The 17,504-nt window shown below is 40.0% G+C and overlaps 1 protein-coding gene across 1 annotated transcript in view; it reads right to left on the minus strand.

The window, feature by feature from the left end:
- Nucleotides 1-13,813: 13,813 nt before the first annotated feature.
- Nucleotides 13,814-17,504, minus strand: part of MTTP (microsomal triglyceride transfer protein) — a 45,392-nt gene continuing 41,701 nt past the window's right edge. The window contains exons 17-18 of the mRNA XM_008538147.2: nt 16,919-17,089; nt 13,814-15,157 (exon numbers count right to left, since the gene is read on the minus strand). Of these exons, the coding sequence (XP_008536369.2) occupies nt 14,986-15,157; nt 16,919-17,089 (343 nt within the window). The 3' untranslated portion in view covers nt 13,814-14,985. The remainder of the gene's footprint in view (nt 15,158-16,918; nt 17,090-17,504) is intronic.

A 17,504-nucleotide genomic window follows, 5' to 3' on the forward strand; every position in this document is an offset into this window, starting at 1 on the left:
CTGGGAGTTCAGCTGGGGCCAACCAGGGGCTTCAGTTCCTCTTCTGCTGGGCCTCTCCATGGGCCGCTTGGGCTTCCTCAAAACATGGTGGCTGGGTTCCAACAATGAGTATCTCAAAAGGCAGGAAGAAGATGCTGCCAGTTTCTTAAGGCCTAATTCAGAAAGTGACACAGCATCACTTTCACTGTACCCTATTTGACAAGCCATCACAGAACCCAGATTCAATGGGCAGGAACTCAGATCCCACCTCTCAACGGCAAGAGTGTCAAACAATTTGGGGACATGTTTTAAGACCACCAGCCTCATTAAGGGATGTTTTTAAACAGATATTTTTGTTTAAAGGAAATTCTAAAGTCAATTCTTACATTAGTCTAGGCCCAGTTAAAGATTCTAGAAAGATCTAGAATGAGGTAGTCTATACAAGTTTTGGTGGGCATGCTTTTTTGTGTGTTGGGCATATATTGGAGTCTCACAAAGCAGAAATCACTGTTGTATTTCCAGTGTAGAGGGAAGCAATGTTCTTTAGGAATGAATGAATGCCTGCTATATGCCAGGTGCTCTGATTCATGAAGAGGTTAGGGTTTCAGGAAGCCTTTAAATATGGTGAGAATGCCTGATATGCTGATGAAGCCATTTAGTCTAAGCCTTGTCAAAGGCATGGAGATTGGAAGAGGAAACTGGCTAACAGCCACAGAGAAGAGATCCATGCCAATGACCCAGCATGCGGCAGGCAGGGAGAAAAGAGGGCTAGGTGTGAAGAGAACAGGAAAACCAGAGCAATAACAGGAGAGGAAAGTGAAGAAGCTGTTCGGCTGTGCAGAGGGTAGGGAGCTACTGAAGGGCAGCAAGGGGAGGGGCACAGGGAGAAGCAGCATGGCCAGAGCCCTCTGATAGGAATCTCACCCAGCAGAGGAGGGAGGAAAAGAGAGTCATCGAAGACACCGCAAAAACGAAAATTGTTTTTTCCACCCCTTAGGTTACAACCTGATCAACAGATTGTCCCTTGAGTGCAGTCTCCCCTGAAGGCTTATATACCTTCAGTACTACTGGGTAGAGAGTAAGAATAGGTTTCATTATATACATATCTATAGACACAAAAACACACTAGATGGAGTATTGCAGAATAACATTATCATGTTGTATATTATTATAATGTGTGAATTGTAAAGAGATAATATAAATTACCTCTAGCCTGTAGTTAGCATTCAGGAAATGCTAAGCACTACAAAATACCTCTCTATTATAGCATTTCTGCTTCTGAAAAATTCAAATTCACTGCTACACACATTGCTTAAAAATACTCAAACTGGGGCCAGCCTGGTGGCACAGTGATTAAGTTCATGTGCTGTGCTTCTGTGGCCCAGGGTTAGCTGATTCTGATCCCAGGTGCAGACCTATGCTACTCATCAGTCATGCTGTGGCAGCATCCTACATACAAAATAGAGGAAGATTGGCACAGATGTTAGCTCAGGGCCAATCTTCCTTACCAAAAAAAAAAAAAAATCTTCTATTTATAAAAATAATGCTTGTTCTTTGGAGGAAATTTAGAAAATATTAAAATATTCTAAAAACTGGGAAGTAGGGAAAATTCTTATTCACGCAAAGGGAACTACTACACAAATCGCCTCTAGAAATAAATACCTGTAAGTGTATTTTATACTTACATGCTATTTTGTAGTCGATTTTCGTGAAGAATATCATCAGGTTTCTGATTGGGATTCATTGAATCTGTAGATTACTTTAGGTAACATGGGCATTTTAACTGTTTATTCTTCTAATTCATGAGCATGGAATAGCTTTCCATTTCTTTATGTCATCTTCAATTTCTTTTAATCATGTCTTACAGTTTTCACTGTATAGTGCTTTCACCTCCTTCGTTAAGTTTATTCCTAGATATTTTGTTCTTTTTGTTGCAATTGTAAATTGGATTGTATTCTTGATTACTTTTTCTGCTATTTCATTATTAGTATATAGAAATGCAACGAATTTTGTAAGTTGATTTTGTAATCTACAACTTTCTGTAGTTGCTATTATTTCTAGCAGTTTTCTGGTGGATTCTTTAGGGTTTTCTACATATAGAATCATGTTTTCTGCAAACAGCGAGAGTTTCACTTCTTCCTTTCCAGTTTGGATTCCTTTTATTTCTTTTCCTTGCCTAATTGCTCTGGACAAAACTTCCAGTACTGTGTTGAATAGGAGTGGCCAGGGTGGGCACACTTGTCTTGTTCCTGTTCTCAGAGGGATGGCTTTCAGTTTTTCACAGATGAGTGTGATGTTGTCTGTGGGTTTGTCATAGATGGCCTTTATTATGTTGAGATACTTTCCTTCTATACCTATTTGATTGAGAGTTTTTCTCATAAATGGATGTGAGATCTTGTCAAATGCTTTCTGCGCATCTATTGAGATGATCATGTGATTTTTATTCTTCATTTTGTTAATGTGGGGTATCATATTGATTAGTTTTGAAAATGTTGACCCATCATTGAGTCCCTGGAGTAAATCCCACTTGATCATGTTGTATGATCCTTTTAATGTATTGCTGTATTCAATTTACTAATATTTTGTTGAGAATTTTTGCTTTATGTTCATCAGCAATATCGGCCTGTAATTTTCCTTTTTTGTGTTGTCTTTATTTGGTTTTGGTATCAGGGTAATGTGGGCCTTGTAGAATGTGTTACAAAGAGTTCCATCTTTTTCAGTATTTCGGAATAGTTTGAGAAGGATGGGTATTAAATCTTCTTTGAATGTTTGGTAGAATTCGCCAGAGATGCCATCTGTTCCTGGACTTTTGTTTTTTGGGAGGTTTTTGATTACTGTTTCAATCTCTTTACTAGTGATTGGTCTATTCATATTCTCTATTTCTTCTTGATTCAGTTTTGGGAGGTTGAATTTATTCATTTCTTCTAGTTTATCCAATTTGTTGGCATATAGTGTCTCATAGTATTCTTTTACAATCCTTTGTATTTCTGTGACATCTGTTATAATTTCTCCTCTTTAATTTCTAATTTTATTTATTTGAATTTTCTCTTTTATTCTTAGTGAATCTGGCTAAGGGTTTACCAATTTTGTTTATCTTCTCAAAGAACTAGCTCTTAGTTTCATTGATCCTTTCTACTATTTCTTTAGTCTCTATTTCATTTATTTCTGCTCTGATTTTTATTATTTTCCCCCCATTTCCTGAGTTTTGGCTTTATTTATTCTTCTTTTTCTAGTTCTTTTAGGTGTAAGTTAGGATTACTTATTTGAGATTTTTCTAGTTTGTTGCGATAGGCCTGTACCGGTATAAATTTCCCTCTTAGTACTGCTTTTCCTGCAACGCATAAGTGTTGGTATGTTGTGTTTTCATTCTCACTTGTCTCCAGGTATTTTCTAATTCTCCTTTGATTTCTTCATTGGTCCAATTGTTGTTCAGTAGAATGGTGTTTAGTCTCCATGTATTTGTGACTTTCTCAGCTTTTTTGTTGTGGTTGATTTCTAGTTTCATAGTATTGTGGTCAGAAAAGATGCTTGATATGATTTCAATCTTCTTAAATTTATTGAGGCTTACCCTGTTTCCCAACATTTGGTCTATCTTTGAGAATGTTCCATGTGCACTTGAGAAGAATGTATATTCTGCTGTTTTTGGATGGAATATCCTACAATGATCTATTAAGTCCATCTGTTCTAGTGTTTCATTTAAAGCCATGTTGTTGAATTTCTGTCTGAGTGATCTATACATTGATGTAAGCAGAGTCTTGAGGTCCCCTACTATTATTGTGTTGCTGTCAATTTCTCCCTTTAGGTCTATTAATAGTTGCTTTATATAATTTGGTGCTCCTGTGTTAGGTGCATATATATTAATAAGTGTTATGTCTTCTTGTGGAATATCCCTTTTATTATTGCATACTGCCCCTCCATGCCTCCCATTGCCTTTTTTATCTTGAAGTCTGCTTTATCTGATATAAGCATGACTACACTCACTTTCTTTTGCTTGTCATTTGCCTGGAGTATCATCTTTCATCCCTTCACTCTGAGCCTATGTTTGTCTTTAGAGCTGAGACATACTTCCTGGAGGCAGCATACTGTTGGGTCTTATTTTTTAATCAATCCAACCACTCTTTTTTGTCTTTTGATTAGTGAATTCAGTCCGTTTAAAGTTGGAGAGATTATTGATATATGAGGGCTTAATACTGCCATTTTGTCTCTTGTTTTCCAGTTGTTCTATGTTTCCATTGTTTCTTTTTCCTTGCATTTCTGATGTCCACTGCAGCTTGATGGTTTTCTGCAATGGTTTTCTCAATTTGCCCTTTATTTATGATTTGTAACTCTCCTCTGATTTTTTTTTTATTGTGGTTACCGTGAGGTTTGTATAAAAGATCTTGCAGATAAGATAGTCCATTTTGTGATAGCCTCTTGTCTCCACTAGCCTAAGTAGGTTCCATCCCTTTCCTCTTCCTCTTCTATGTTTCTGTTGTCACAAATTATTTCTTTGTGTGTTATATTTGTGACTAAATTGAGGTGTTTATAGTTATTTTTGATGCCTTCTTTCCCTTTATCTTTTATGTTATAATTAAGTGTTTGCAAACCTATTCTGATAGAGAGATGCAATTTTCTGATTTTGTCTATTTATATCCTGGCTCAAACCTTTGCCTTTTTGTTTCAGGTAGGAGTGCTTCTTTCAACATTTCTTGTAAGGCAGGTCTAGTGGCGATGAATTCTGTCAGCCTTTGTTTATCTGAAAAATTTTTCATTTCTCCATCATATCTGAAGGATAGTTACACTGGATAGAGTATTCTTGGCTGAAAGATTTTGTCTTTCAGTATTCTGAATATTTCATTCCATTCTCTCCTAGCCTGTAAGATTTCTGCAGAGAAATCTACTGAACGACTGAAAGGGGTTCCTTCGTAGGTTATTTTCTTCTGCCTTGCTGCCCTTAATATTTTTTCTTTGTCATTGACTTTCGACAGTTTTACTATTATATGCATTGGAGAAGGACTTTTTGCATTGATGTAATTAGGAGTTATATTGGCTTCATGTATTTGCATGTCCAGTGTCTTCTCCAGGTTTGGGAAGTTCTCAGCTATTATTTCTTTGAACAAGCTCTCCATTCCTTTCTCCCTCCCTTCTCCCTCTGGGATACCTATAATCCTACATTACTTTTCCTAATTGAGTTGGATGATACTCAAAGAATTTCTTCATTTTAAAAAAAATCTTAGTTTTCTCTCCTCGTTCACCTGAAGCTTTTCTAGGTTTCTATCTTTGAGGTCATTAATTCTCTGCTCCATAAAGTTCTACCCTATTTTTTATGATTTTGACATTATTTTTATCTCATTAATTGTGTCTTCATATCCAGAATTTCTGTTTGGTTTTTTGTTTTTAGGGCTTCAATCTCTTTGGTGGAGTATTGCTTCTGTTCATTAATTTTATTCCTGAGCTCATTGAACCATCTTTCTGAGTTTTCTTGTAACTCATTGAGTTTCTTTATGACAGCTCTTTTGAATCCTCTGTCAGTTAGATTGTAATCTTCTGTGACTTCAGGTTTGGTTTCTGGAGACTTGTCGTTTTCCTTCTGCTTTGCAGTATTACTGTAGTTCTTCATGGTGTCTGATGCATTGATCCTCTGCTGGCACATTTGTGGTAGTAATCACCTTTTCTTACTTGGGTGCAGCTTTGGTTACTTTGGTTCTGGTCTCCTGGGTCTCATGTTCCTCCACTGACTCTCCATGGGCTCAGATGCTTCTGTTCCGTGCACCACCTGCACTGCTGTTCCTGAGTTGTCTTGGGGTGCTGGTTGCACCACTGGCAGAAGTGCTGGGTTCATGATGTCACCATCACTGGTAGGGGCAGGGGGACCTGGGGACTGTATACAGCCCTCACTGTTGGAGCTGGTGTTGTGTGGCCACCACTGGGTGCTGGGTCACCAGTTCTGCTGTGATTCTTGTTGGTTTTGGTTGCAGACTCCCCCTGCCACCACTGGGGTGGGGAAGGAGCTGTTTTATCTGTTCCTGCCCTGTCTGCTGGTAGCTGTGCTCGTCAGCCACTCTGCCTTTGTGGAGGCCAAGCTGCAGTCACTTAGGGGGTGCCTTTGTGCAGGCTAGGCCACTGTGCTTGGCAGGGGGGGTGGTGCTTGCATGGGTAGAGCTGCCACTCAGGCAGGGTGCCTTCATGAGCGCTGAGCCACTGCCAGTCAAAGGAGAGTGTTCTCATGGGCGAGGCTGCTGAGGCTCCTGGGAGCTGGGCGACCGCTGCTCCACAAGCATTCATGAGGGGACCGAGGTTGCCCCCACCTCCAGTCACAGTAGCGCTGGCTGTTGTGTGAGAATCCACATCCTGGATCACTGTGGCCAGGGGTGAGAGGAGGCACTCCCTTAGTTCCATTGCTTCCTTGGGTCCAGTCCACCTACCTTCAGATGTACGACTGCAGGGATCTCTCAGGCAGCCTGTTGTGCTGTGTAGGGAATCCTGTGTTAGTTAATGGATGTCCATTTAGTTGTAGCTTAGAGGGGAGAGACAAAGGGAACAACTCACTCTGCCATGATGCTGACATCTCCTTGATACTTTACTTTTTTCTTTTGAGGGAAGTGTAAGAGCACTGGGCCATGAAGGGAGCGTAAATTGCTTTGCTGTGGAGGTTCTGACAGAAATCTATCTTCTCCAAATGGCACCTTAGCCTTCCTGAAGGCAGTGAGCATCCCGAAGGTTATGAGTGCACTGACATCCACAGGGAATAGCTCAGCAGTTACTGAACACTGACTAACTAGGACATGGAGGATATTAAGGAATATATACATGTTCCTGAACATGCGAAGCTTACACTTTATTTGGGAAGATAAGATATTTACATAATAAAAGTAATTTTTAATTTATTTTTTATTTTTTTATTTTTTAAAGATTTTTTTTTTCCTTCTTCTCCCCAAAGCCCCCCGGGCTTATATATTGTTGTATATTCTTAGTTGTGGGTCCTTCTAGTTGTGGCATGTGGGATGCCGCCTCAGCGTGGCTTGATGAGTGGTGCCACATCCGCGCCCAGGATTCGAACCGACGAAACACTGGGCCGCCTGCAGCGGAGCATGCAAACTTAACCACTCGGCCACGGGGCTGGCCCTGAAAGTAATTTTTTATTAATGACATGGTGCAACAGAGAAGGGCAGACACCCCAGTTGGTATCAGTTAATTCCCAAGTAGGTGGTATATGTAATAAGTGTACCTGAGAAGCAGGTGTCTCAGTAGCTGGCAGTTTATATGCACAGGAAATATAGTGGGAGCTGAGCTTGGTAAGATTCATTTGGGCATAAGGGCAGGAGAAAGGATGAGAGCAGAGGAACTGAAACAGCTGAAGGTTGGTGTGTTTGCAGTGCATGCTGCAGGAACAGGAGGGGTGTTGTTCATGAAGAGTAGTGCACATGAGGCTGGAATGAAATGTTGAACCTGAGTGTGGAGAGGGAATTGACTTCCAGGTTCAGGAGCTTAGACAGGATCTTGGTAGGTAGCAGAGTACAATGGTTACATGCTTGACTCTAGAGGGAGAGCCCTGAGTTCAATCCTGACTCAGCCCTTCAGTTGTAACCTCTTGGACGAGTCGTTGAATCTCTCTGTGCTTCAGTTCTCCGCACACAAGGAGTGTATAATAACAGTTCCTACCTTATAGGGTTGTTATGAGGATGAAATGACTGGAACCTATGAAGTGCCTAGAGCAGTGCATGGCACCCAACAAGTGCAACGTAGCATGTTTGAATTTTCTGTTGGAAGACTTTGAATACACATAAATGATTTTAAGTCTTGAAAACTGTCTTATCCAATAAATGCTTTGTATTCACCATTGCCTCCTTAGATTTCACTAAAGAGCTAATATCTTCTTTCCTAATTAAGGAATATATTAGAATATCTCTACACTCAAGGCTCTCTGTGTATCTAAACAACTTGAAAGATTCATGTCACACTGAAATCTTACTCCATGACTGTGATTACATGGTTAATCTTCAGGCAAATTTAGTGAGAGAAGCGTTAAAAAAAGTGGGAGTAGTTACCCCAAAACAGAAGGAAGATGATTTACTTTCACTAACAAAAGCAATCAGCTCATTTAAACCTAAAGCCTATTCTGCAAAGAGAACATCCAAACTTTTACATGTAATCCTAGAAGATTATGACAGGAATCTTTCTAGTAAAAATAGAAGGATGAAAATAGCTTACAGGTTTATATGATGTTCCAAGTCAACTGTGAATAAATTACACTTTTATTAATAGGGGGCAACAAAATATTACTAATTCTTTCTAGGTTAACTGTAATCCCATGATGGAAGGTAAATGATTAGCTAATGTACCTCCCTTGGTGGACTTTTTATTGATCTAAATCTTTATATTCTTTTCTAATCTCATCAAACAGAAAATGCGATTGTACGGTAGGCTTTCTGAGCATTGACAATTGTTTGTCTGCACACTCAAGCTGAAGACAAACAGACCGTAGTCCATTTGAAGATTTCAGATGTCATGGGTAGTAAAAGAATCTGATACACTGCCCAAGGAAGAGAACCACTCTGGTTAAGTAATAGCTGGGACAGAGGTAAGAAATCACATGGCCTAGCTCAAATTTCACCTCCTTGGTGATGTTTTCTTCATCTTTCTCCCATTTATGCTCTCTTAGGATTTTGAATACATTTCTTTTACAATATTTGTACCATTGTCCTAAAATTATTTTTAGTTATATTGCTTCCTTCACTTCCTTCACACTATACTGAGTTTCTTGAGGTGAGGTGACCTATTTTTTTTTAACCTAGTACATTTCTTGATCCTAATAGACTCTCCATATTGTGTGGCATGACTGATTAAGTAAATTAATAAGTTGTAGGGAAGGACTCATCATATAAGCTTGGACTGGATTTCTTCCATTTTCCTCTCCAAACTCTACTCTACCCTTCCGCCTTTGTGGATGATCTGGATCAACAGGCACTCTTGACCTCTACCTTCTGATTGGTTTCAGCCAATGGGTACCATAGGCAGGAGATCAGAGGGAGGAAACAAAGTGAAATCACGGGTTGGGTTCCCTGCTTCCCTCCAGTCGAGGGCTTCTTGCAACCCTTAATTCAAGACCTTTGCTCCACACAGCCATGCTCTCCAGCTTCCAGTGATCATGCTCTCTCATGACCTGTCAGGCTCCCTGGCATTATGAGCCTCGGGGTGCTGCACCATGCCTTTTGGTCTCCCTGTTTCCTGCTCATACCTTTATAAAGTTCATTGAGCTCTTCTCAAATTCCCAGTTGAGATGTGCCATCCCTTTCATGCAGCAACCCAGTTCCTGCAGGGAGCCTGACAAAGAAAGACAACCTGACGGTGAGGGACATGGTGACTGAGAACAGGCAGAAGTGTAGGCACAGATATGACATTCCGCTCAAGTCCCGAAGAAGGACGATGACTGAGCTGGGATGCCGTCTGCTTCCAGTATTCTCTTCCCTCTCAAAACTGCTATCCCTTTCACTTACGATGTGGAGAACTCTTACTACTTTTTCGAAGAACACTACTGGAACTTGCTTATTTTATGGCTGAGTTTTAGATTCATTTTATGCTTCCTCACGAAAGTACTTACTCTTTCCTCGTGATAATTATCAGATTCACAGAGAACAAAGGCAAAGGAATTTAGTAAAGATGGAATCGGTGAAATCTGAAGTCTACTTGGGTGTGTGCAGACATGGATGTAAGTCATGTTCTTACAAAATATGAGAATAATTTTTACAATCTGAAAGTAGCGTTTTCATGATAAGCAAATAAACAAACCTGATAATCTTCCTAAAACCCATGATTCTCATGGGTAAAAGTCCAGAGAACAGTTTCATCCCAAGGAGTCAGAACATAAGGTGTTGGTTTATTCAGGAATTCCATAGGACCACATATTAAAAGTTAATATTAGTGAATACCTATTAAGCACTTGCTATGTGCCAGGCACTGGCCTACTACGTCACTTCATCCTCACAACACCCTAGGAGGGGCTCCTCATTGCACAGAAGTGGAAGCTGAGAGGCTTGAAGGTATCTACAGCAAGATTATGTGGAAAAGGTGAGATTTCAGATGTGCAGGAGTATCTTGCTGCAAACTGCCCTCACTGCTCTGCTCTCCTGCTGCCACCTTCCTGGATGCTGCATGTGAGAGGTTCTGATGTCCCATCTACCGCACGGAACCCTGAGAGTCAGAGGGGGAATGACCGCTGTGTGCTCCAACCAGTGCAAGGTAGAGGTAGAGATGAAGTGCGAACAAACCTCTTTTATTAAAACTGATCATTGATGAATAAGAACACTGCTCGCTACATCTCTAATAATAAAAGCAACACTAATGATAGCAGAAAATAACATTTATCAAATGCTTGTGCTTGGCACTGTACTTTACTTGTATTGTCTCAATGAATCCTTAAAACAACCCAGGGAAATAGAGATTGCCACACCCATTTCAGAAAGGACAATTGATTGAGTCACATGCCTAGATCATTCAACCGGTAGATGGTGGGACTGGAGTTCCAAGGCAGCCCTCCTTGTCCCGCTCCCCTGCTCCCCCCACTGCCTCTTAGTTGACAGCTAAACTGATGAGGGGCAGTAAAGCTTCAATCAATCTGAATCCTGAATAGATTCCTAAGGCTGGGATAGACACCTCGAGTTCTGCTTCCCCTCCCTGTGCAGGAGGGCATTTAGACTATGTTCAAAATGTGTTTTAAGCTTTCAAATAAGATCTTATGAATTTCAAGTATATTTCCTAGTGAAAATAGAACCAAAGCCATCGCTAAATGAGCCTTCTTCTCCCGTTCTGTGGTTGTTACTGTCTGTCACTGCTATCGCCCACCACCCTCTTCACCACACCGTCATCTTTGCCGTGTCCCCTCTTACCACTTCCATTCAACGCTGTCCTGGAGGTTCTAGCCAGGGCAATTGAGCAATCAAATGAAATTAAAGACATCCAGATTGGAAAGGAAGTAAAACAGCCTCTGTTTATAGATGACAGGATCTTTTACATAGATCATAAGGAATCTACCAAAAGATATTAGAACTAATAAATGTGTTCAGCAGATCTGCAGGATATAGGATCAATATATAAAAATCTATTGTATTTATATCCACTAGCAATGAACAATCCAAAAATGAAAGTAAGAAAACAATTCAATTTACAGTAGCATCAAAAATAATAAAATGCTTGGAATAAATTTAACAAAAAAAGTGCAAAACTTATACTCTGAAAATGACAAAACATTGCTGAAAGAAATTAAAGAAGATTTAAGTAAGTCAAAAGATGCCCCACATTCATGGATCAGGAGATTTAATATTAAGATGGCAATATTCCTCAAACTGACACACAGGTTCAACACACTCTCTATTAGAATCCCAGCTGGCTTTGAAAAAATTGACAAGCTGATCCTAAAATTCATATGGAAACTCAAAGGACTCAGAATAGCCAAAATAATCTTGAAAAAGAACAAAGTAGGTGAACTCACATTTCCCAACTTCAAAACTTACTAAAAAGCAACAGTAATCAAGACACTGTGGTACTGGCAAAAAGATAGATATATAGATTAATGGAACAGAACTGAAAATCCAGAAATATTTTTCAACCTTAAAAAAGAATGAAGTACTGATATATGCTACAACATGGATAAACTTTGAAAACGTAATGCTAAGTGAAAAAAAGGCAGTCACAAAAGACCACATATTATATGATTCCATTTAGATGAGTAAATCTATAGAGACAGAAAGTAGATTTGTGATTGCCTTGGAGTGGGAGATGAGGAGATTGGGGGTAACAGCTAAAGGATACGGGTTTCTTTTTGGAATGATGAAACGTGCCAAAATAGGTTGTAGTGATAGCTGTATAATTTTGTGAATATGCCATATTTGTATATAATATAAAAATTGAATTCTGTACTATAAATAGGTGAATTGTATGACATGTGAATTATATCTCAATAAAGCTGCTATCAAAAAAAATGCACATTTGTTATTGCACATTCAGACCTGCCTCGAATGATGAAGTACCCTTCATGGGGGAAGGGACAGTTGGCAAAAGAAAAAATAGAGGTCTACGAGTGGACGAGGAACTCTGATAGTGTCAGAGAAAAACACACAAGAACCACAGAGAAAGGGCACTGACTCCCAGAACTCTGTAACACAGCTTCAAGCCTTGTAGCTGCTGTCCCACGTTTGTCACTTTCATCACTACTGTCTATATTCTTTTAGTGGCAAGTTTTTAAAACCAAAACGATCTGGAAAATGTAGTCTAGTGGATTGAGAGAGCACGTTCTGGGCGAGATGGCTCATGCTTGAATCCTAGTTTACCGTTTTCTCACTGAGAAAATGTCTTCTGTGGGGTAAGGTAAACGTCTTTTGTGTCCCAGTTTCTCTATGTATAGTTGTGCTGTCCAGTTCAGTAACCACCAGGCACATGTGGCTGTTGAACATTTGAAATGGGACTAACTCCAAAGGAGATGTGCTGTCTGTGCAAATTATGTCACATTTCAAAGACCTAATCCTCCCCCTAAATAAAATATCCCATTAATCCTTTTATATTAATTACATGTTGATATGATAATACTTTGGATATATAGGGTTAAAATATATTATTAAATTTCATTTTACCTGATTCTTTTTATTTTTTTAATAAGGCTACTAGAAATTTAAAAGTACTTATGTGGCTTACGTTATATTTCTATTGGACCGTGCTGATCTAGAACATGGAAATAATAAGGCTGCCTGTTAAATACAGTTATTGTGAGAATTAAATGATTTAAGACATGTAAAGTCTTTAAAAATACCTGGCCCATAATAAGCACTAAATAAATGTTAGATTAAAAAATATTTTGGAGGTGATCAGGTTCAGAGAAGCAGAGGGCAACTTGTCACAGGCAGGACACCAACGAGAGACAGGGAACGGCAGTAGCACTTCACAGAGGAAAAGCTGCAGGCTCAACCCTTAAGGTTTGCAGGAAGAAGCCGGCTGGGCAGAGGACCGCATCAGAGGGCTGTGTAGCCCCCAGACAGACATCTTAGCGGAGGGCAAAACCATCTGGACACTGAGGTTTGAACCAGTGAAGTCGTCAGAACTAGAGGATAGCAAGCGAGGCTTACAGTTACATTTCTGGCTCCAATATGTCACTTCAAAATGTGGACTATCACTCAATTCCTCTTAAATTTCCAATTTATCTAGAAAGAGGTTGATGTTTGTTCTGTGCTTCAGGTTTCTTGTTTCTTTGGAGCATGTTAGACTTGCTAAGTACTATCCATTCTCCAAATGTGTGGCTGTGTTTGACTCTGCCAGGCAGATGAGCTGTTGGGAAGTGGCACAGCACTAATGTCCAGGACACCGCAGCCATCACTCTTAAGTAAATCATCATTTTCCATTTCACAGAAGCAGCTGTGATTTGTTGAACATGACACGGCTGAGGTTCCTTAGCCCATGAAATCTTCAGCTTAGTGCCCTCACTCACCTTGCTTTTGCTGCAGCATGAGTGTCTTTATAGAGGGCATCCTCCAGGGTCAATGCCACCACCAATGACACAGCACCCCCACCTTTAGTTTTTGATTTTTTTCTCTTTTCTCAGTAATGTAACAATAATGGTATCAGTCCCCTCCTTTATGAAAACTGGGCTTAGAAGCTTGTTTTCAAGTTGACAGGTCCTTAAGTGGTTCTGAGTATTAAAAATGAGGGCGATTTTCAGTGGCCCATTTTTCAAAAGGCTCTGACCTCCTATTAGAGAATCTAGCCCGTACTATAGAGCCAGATTTATTTGTGTATGTGTCTTGGCTCAGAAAGTGGCAAGAACAGAGAAATACGGTGTTTGCAGTAATGAAAGACAAAAGTAATTCGATAAGATTTACACATATTTATTTCATCACACATCATTCTAAATGGACAACCAATGGCAGGCTAGCTAAGCTTCCACTGTGTGTGTGTGTTTAATGGAAAAATGAGCACCTGTTATCAGTTTTGGGTTTAACACTATAAACACATGTATCTGTTTGATTAATAAATATTTGAAAATGTTTAACATGGCTCTTTTAATTTATACAAATAAAGACAATCTTTCCTTGATTTCATATTTTAGAAGTCCAAATCTATTAGTTTCTCAAAGCAACATTCTCTTTGGCTGAAATTCTCTCAGCTATTCTGGCTTTTGTATGATTGTAGTCAAACAGACTAGAATTTCCACCACAAAACAATAGAATGAAAGGTAAAATGATGAATATATGAAGACATCCCTTATAAAGGACAGTGTACCACATTGCAGTGTCAAAAAGACACAGCACAAAAAAAATCAAATGGAGCTTCTGAAATTAATGTCTCTGATTCTTATGTGCTAAGCTCACTATTTTTGTAGGGCAGAAGGCAGAGGACTGAATGCTTTCTTTTAGCAATCTAACTCTGTGGTCTGCAGAAAGATGCGATGGTATGTTCTAATTCTGTGTACCTTCTATCTCAATGCTTAGTAAAACTAACAATAGAAGAGATAAATATTAATTCTTGAAGTTGGCTGACAAAAGGCTTTAAAAAGTCTTGTCCCCTGCTCCTACCCTCCCAAAAAAGAAGAAAAAAAGGTCTTTTTTTTCCTGATTGGGCAACATGTTTGGTAGAAACAATCCACATTTAAGGTTCTATCAAGGGCTTCATACACACTGATTGAAAATTGCTGAAACAAAATTGGGTTCTTGTGAGTATGGCGTGTTTTGCTTTGTTTTTTTCATAAACAATAGTTTCTTCTTAGGGCAGAATGATTCTCACTGTATCAAATGGGATCCAAGAGAGGTACCCGAAAACTAGGATCGTTGCTAAAAGTGTCACGTACGTTGGCTCAAAATTGACACCGTAGGGGGTATACTGAATAGGCCCAAATTTAACTATTTGAGGTTTTTTACAGCTTTTTACAAAAATCTTAAATACAGGTAAATATGTAAACACTGTGCTCTCAGAGAGCAAGTACTCTGGCATGTCACATTGTATCCCTTCTGGGGAAACAGGTTCAAGCCAACAGCACCCATCAGTTCAAAACCAACTGTTGGAATTACTCTCAGGTTGAGGGGCAAACACCGCCTTGCACATCTCAGAGTTCTCTTGGTGGAGCGGGAATTCAGATCCTGCCACCAGCCTTTCTTTTCTTCGCCGAGAGACATAACCTCTGCCTGTGGACAGCCTTTCATACTTTGTCTCAAATTGCCTGCATAACAACAACAACAAGAACAAAGTCACACACACATTGAAGCCACCTCACACCCCTCAGAGCCAAGTGACTGAGAGTACGTTGAAGCTTCCTCTCAAAGCAACCTGAGAAGGGGCCTGAGCGCCAGACTCCCAGCTCTCACTCCCGTGAGTCAGGCGATTTGTTTCTTCCCCTTTCTTTTCACACCAACAGACTCACTGTATGCTTCAAATGGCTGGGAATGGGAATCCTGCCATACATTTTTCTGCAATGAAGGACTAAATTCCTTTCAGCCTTTTGGAGATGCTGTTAAGCTTTGCAGGCCTTGCTATGTCTCCCACCCCACATTCCAGGAGCCCCACCTTGGGAGCACTCCCCTTTTGAGTAAGTAGCAAGTCCAACTGGACTTAAGCTGAGAATGCTGACAGGGAAACATTCCCAGAGCTCTGGCCCGAGTGAAATGTAGAACCAGTTAGCCATGTGCTTCAGTTGGTGGTCACTGCATTTTGATTTTCTATATTGCATTCATGGAGGTTTATTCTGGACACGAGTTATTACAAGCTAGCAACTGCTTAATATTCTGATTATAATCCACTACCTTTTATTCTGTAAAAACATAACCTACACATATTTGTACTTACATCATTTTGCATTCCTTAGCTGGATCATGAAATGTCAATCAAATAGAGAAGGTGCTCAGCTCTGGCCTACTTATGAAGAGTGAGATGTAGGCTATGGCTTCATGGTTAGGGGTACGTGTCAAGGAGGCCTCCACAACCAACAGAAGAGTCAGCGCTACGGAGACCCAAGCACGTGACTTCCACGTGACAGCATTGTTACAAATATGGCCTCAAGATTCAAAGGACACAGTGTGAATGAGAAGCTCTAGAGCGGAAGAGGTGTCGAGAAAGTTATATGGACAATTACATGTATATTTGGTTTTGAAGACACTAAAAGTTCTTCTGAAAGCGTTTTTTTTTTTTTTTTAAATTCAAAATCTCACACTCTCAAGCTTGAGCCAAAACTTAAACAAGGTCAAAATGCTGTTGTATGGATTACCTAAAAATTGTGACTTCACTTGGGCTCTTAAGCCACAGTAAATGATTGCTAGGTGTTTTGTTTTGAACTTTCTGTCCAGGAGACAATTGTGAAGATAGCCAATAATATATATGCATCCATGGGGCCGGCCCCGTGGCCCAGTGGTTAAGTTTGCGCGCTCCACTTCAGCGGCCCAGGGTTTCGCTGGTTTGGATCCTGGGTGCAGACATGGCACCGCTCGTCAGGCCACGCTGAGGCGACGTCCCACATGCCGCAACTAGAAGGACCCCAACCAAAATATACAACTATATACTGGGGGGATTTGGGGATAAAAAGCAGAGGAAAAAAGAAAAAGATTGGCAACAGTCGATAGCTTAGGTGCCAACCTTAAAAAAATATATTTATATATATATATGCATCCAGTACTTTGCTGAAACTACATGGCAACTCTTATAGTAAATCAAATCCTTTTTGTTTCCTTGAAAAATTACTTCTGGATTAGAACATGATATTATCTTCAGAATCAAATAAACTGGTTAGTCACTACAGTTTCTTGGTATTCTAGAAACTGACTCTTTTTTCAGACTTATCAATTATTCTTTTACTCATTTAAAGAAAATTCATGTTTCACTGGGTTTTTACCATTTTCTTTTAATTTCTGAAACCAAATGCTCAAACTGAGTGCAAGGTCCTAGTGAACTGGGGACGGCCCTGGAACATTCCATGAGCACAGCTTCTTACCTGAACGGTGCTCCATCCTTGTCCATCTGCATGCAAACTAAGAATGGGTACTGAGAAAACTGCACTGTGGAGATAAACTCCATGGCTGCTTCTGTTTCTGCACTGACTTCCAGGCCAGCTTTCACAAAAGAAGAGTCCACGGTGATGTCACCAGTTATTACCAGAGCCACCCTAAGGATTTGGGTAAAAAAATCTGTTAAGGTCACATTTAACTGAGCTCAACTAACAGCTATAGTTTCACAGGGTCTGAACTTGTGATGCTGATGACTATAAGGAAACACTTAAGGGACCAATATGTGACCTGTGTGTACTTAGAGTTCTGTTGGGAGCCAGGGCCTGAGTAGTCCCTGGGATTGGGCGGGAAGGTTTGTCCTTGCCCTGAGCCCACCCCTAGCCTTCAGTCCTAGATGTGCGAGTAAAATGTCTATCAGGTACTACTGTTTGCGATGGCCATACCAAGGGCCAAGGTGAAAACATGCCTGGAAAGTTGTCCTCTTAGGAAGTCAGAAATACCTGAGTTATCTTAAAACAAAGTCTAAATTCACCAAGAAGACAGCTGACGTTTATAATAATTTTCTTGGTAACT

The sequence above is a fragment of the Equus przewalskii genome, chromosome 3, assembly GCF_037783145.1.
Source record: "Equus przewalskii isolate Varuska chromosome 3, EquPr2, whole genome shotgun sequence".
Taxonomy (NCBI): domain Eukaryota; kingdom Metazoa; phylum Chordata; class Mammalia; order Perissodactyla; family Equidae; genus Equus; species Equus przewalskii.